General features: G+C 39.5%; 1 protein-coding gene across 1 annotated transcript in view; it reads left to right on the top strand.

Moving 5' to 3' along the window:
• The window catches only part of LOC106870676 (periodic tryptophan protein 1 homolog), a 26,991-nt gene that overhangs the window by 5,194 nt on the left and 18,137 nt on the right, over positions 1–3,660 (top strand). Inside the window, exon 3 of the mRNA XM_014916830.2 lies at positions 1,058–1,299. Within this exon, the coding sequence (XP_014772316.1) occupies positions 1,058–1,299 (242 nt within the window). The remainder of the gene's footprint in view (positions 1–1,057; positions 1,300–3,660) is intronic.

The following is a 3,660-nucleotide window of genomic DNA, read 5'->3' as shown; positions in this document are numbered from 1 at the left end:
GTACAATTCCCTGCTACCACCATTCTTCCAGTCCTTCCAAGCCTGTTTCTTTTGTCTAATAGCCCCGTCTACATCCTTGTTCCACCACCACGTTACTCTGGGTCGAGAGGGGACTTTACACCAGCCACAGATCTGGTCTGTGGCTCTCAACAGGTTGTCCCGCAGAAATCTCCAATTGTCTTCCACGTTGTATGATGCTATATCCCCTTCTATTTCGTCAAATGCTTCAAGTAACTTGTCTCTAAATCTCTGTCCATTTGCAGGGTCTTTAAGTTTCCATACCCTTCTCCCCCAGGCCGATCTACTTCTGGGCACCCATATTTCCTTGATCTCGAAGTCGCTAACTACTAATCTGTGTTGGGGTGTACATTCTTCGCCAGGGAGGGTTTTGGCATTTATAAGCCTCCCTCTTTCTCTAGTTCTGGTGAGGATGTAGTCGATTTGGCTAGAGTGTCTGCCGGATTGGTAGGTGACTAGGTGACAGGCAGGTTTCCTGAAGTTGGTATTGCAAAAATAATAACTTGATTAGTTATATATATTTGTTTGTTTTTCTAACCATGACATGTAAAAGCACCCATGTGATGTCAGGTAAATGTGTCTCTGCAGTGCCACGTAAAAGTGCCCATGCAGCACCACATTAATGCACTCATGTGGCGCCACCTAAAAGCACCCAGCACACTCTGTAAAATGGTTGGCATTAGGAAGAGAATCCAGTCGTAGAAACCATGCCAAATCAGACTAGAGTTTCAAGGTGGTGCCCCAGCATCGCCACAGTCTAATGACTGAAACAAGTAAACAATAAAACATGGTAATAATAAACACAGAAAATGTAATTGATATTTTAAACTTTATAAAATATACATGTATTTTAGTGACATGACCACCCACTTCAAATAATTTTCTGCCATTTTGGATTGAAGAATGGTAGAATACATTAGTTAATGTTGTTCTAAATACTCGAAAAAAGATGGAGTGGTCACAGGTGGGATGTCTTGGGTTATAGATCTGCTTGATGAGGGTTGGTTCCTTAAATAATTGAAACAAAATTTTCTTGTAGAGAAATTGATGCCCTTGACATCGAAGCTAATGAAGATATAGATAGCGACACTAGTGATGAGGAGGAGAAAAAAGACAAAGAAGAGAAAGCAGAAGAGGAGGAACCCAAGCCAAGTTCCTCAGGACTTTCGCAGCAGAAACAAACCTCTGTTCCAGGCAAAAGGAAACATGACGAGGATCTTGTAGATGATGATGATGACGACATTGTTGAGAAATATGGACTGGAAGATTACGATGATGAAGGTCAGAGAACTAGATTATTCATAACTTTTCTTTTAAGGATTTTGCAAAATCCATACTAATGACAGTCTTAAGAAATTTGTTATTCATAATTTTGTGAAATACATGTATGATTAATATTGGTTTCAAATTTTGGCACAAGACCAACAGTTTCAGGGAAGAGCCTAAGTTGATGACATCAACTTCAGTGCTCAATCGGTATTTATTTTATTAACCTGAAAAGGATGGAAGACAAAGTCGCCCTTGGTGGAATTCAAACTCAATGCCTCTAAGTATTTTACCCAGCATACTAACACGATAAGCAATAGTTGCTTTTTGTTTTTCTCTAAATTTTTAACCCTTTCACATTCAGATTTCTTTGTCAAATGTAATGATTTTTTATTCACATTATTTTGAATTAATCAGTGCATTATCTTGTAGCTTCAAGATTTCAATGATATGATTGTTTATTTTTAAAGTGACATTGTAAGATAGGTGTAAGAGGCCAAATCTTGCTAGCCTGAACATAAAACAGGTTGAATATTTGGGCCAGCTATGCCCAATGTTAATGCTAAAGAGTTAACTTAACCCTTACTGCATAAGAACCAAGTATACTTGGTTCTGTGCATGTGCACTTGAAATGCAGGAACAGAGTTAGCTCATTTTTGATAGTGGAATTCTTCACATTTCGTATAACGTTAGGAAGAGCATCCAGCTGTAGAAACTCTGCCAAATCAGATTGGAGCCTGGTGTACCCATCTGGTTCACCAGTCCTCAGTCAATTCGTCCAACCCATGCTAGCATGGAAAGCGGATGTTAAACGATGATGATGATGATGATAACATAGTACACAAAAATTTAATCAGCGCAGTGAGGATTAAAACAGTTTTTTAACTTTCCTTTTGAAATGCATCTATGTTTCACTTCAGTCCACCATGGAATCAAAAAAATTAAGATCCACTGTTGCACACAGTCACTCGAGAAGCACATTAGATAATATAGTCCCTGGTATACAAAAATATGGGGTTTTCATGTCTAGATTACTTTTGTTCCTAGGACTACTCAATTAGAACTAACATAGCAACCTATATAAATTACAGGTGTTGCAGACCCTCCTTTAACAAAATTGTAAAAAAAAAAAAAAAAATTAAAAAAAGCTAAGAAAAAAGTGGGAAAAAGAATAGCTTCTGGCTCGTTAATTTATCCTCAATATAATACTTATAGATAGAACTTTTATTGAAAACTCAACAATAGGCATAGGAGTGGCTGTGTGGTAAGTAACTTGCTTACCAACCACATGGTTCTGGGTTCAGTCCCACTGCGTGGCACCTTGGGCAAGTGTCTTCTACTATAGCCTCGGGCCGACCAAAGCCTTGTGAGTTGATTTGGTAGACGGAAACTGAAAGAAGCTCGTCGTATATATGTGTGTATATATATATATATGCATGTGTGTCTGTGTTTGTCCTGCCATCATCACTTGACAACCGATGCTGGTGTGTTTACATCTCCGTAACCTAGCGGTTCAGCAAAAGGAGACCGATAGAATAAGTACTAGGCTTACAAAGAATAAGTCCTGGGGTCGATTTGCTCAACTAAAGGCAGTGCTCCAGCATGGCCACAGTCAAATGACTGAAACGAGTAAAAGAGTAATAGTAAGGTATTAGAAGGAAAATAGAAAGCTTGTGCAGACCGTTGTTGTTGTTGTCGTCGCTTAACCCGAAGTCAACTTTGATCGAGCAATCAAAAGCATTCCATGACCATCATCATGTCTAATATTCATTTTCCTATGTTTTTGTGGATCAGATGGAATTTGTTGAGGCAGATTTTCTATGGCCTGTCACCAACCTTCACCTGTTTTCAAGCAAAGTGATATTTCTACTTGACCAGACATATAATAAAGGATATTGTTTGTAATGCTTGCATACATCCGTCAAATTTAGAAAGCACAAACACATACAATTGGCTTCTTTCATTTTCCATCTACCAAATCCACTCACAAGGCTTTGGTCATCCTGATGCTCCTGCAGAAGTCAATTGCTTGCCATGTGGTTAGGTAATGAACTTCTTAACCATACACCCATGCTAGGTTTTGGGGGTTTTTTTGTTTGTTTTTTTATCATGAAATTACCAAATATATCACCATCATCGTTTAATGCCTGCTTTCCATGCTAGCATGGGTTGGACTAATATCACTTCTTTATTTAATATATAAGGACATTGGTGCCCCTGGGCCGGCTTCCAGGCGACACATGAGGTTTTTCGAGCAAGGTCGTTGCCGGTGCCCCCTGGACTGGCTCGTGTGCGGGCGACACATGAAATCTTTCGAGCGGGATCGTTGCCAGTGCCCCTGGACTGGCTCTTGTGCGGGTGACACATGAGGCTTTT

Source organism: Octopus bimaculoides, chromosome 1 (genome assembly GCF_001194135.2).
Source record: "Octopus bimaculoides isolate UCB-OBI-ISO-001 chromosome 1, ASM119413v2, whole genome shotgun sequence".
NCBI lineage: Eukaryota > Metazoa > Mollusca > Cephalopoda > Octopoda > Octopodidae > Octopus > Octopus bimaculoides.
This window is presented reverse-complemented; position numbering and strand designations above follow the sequence as displayed.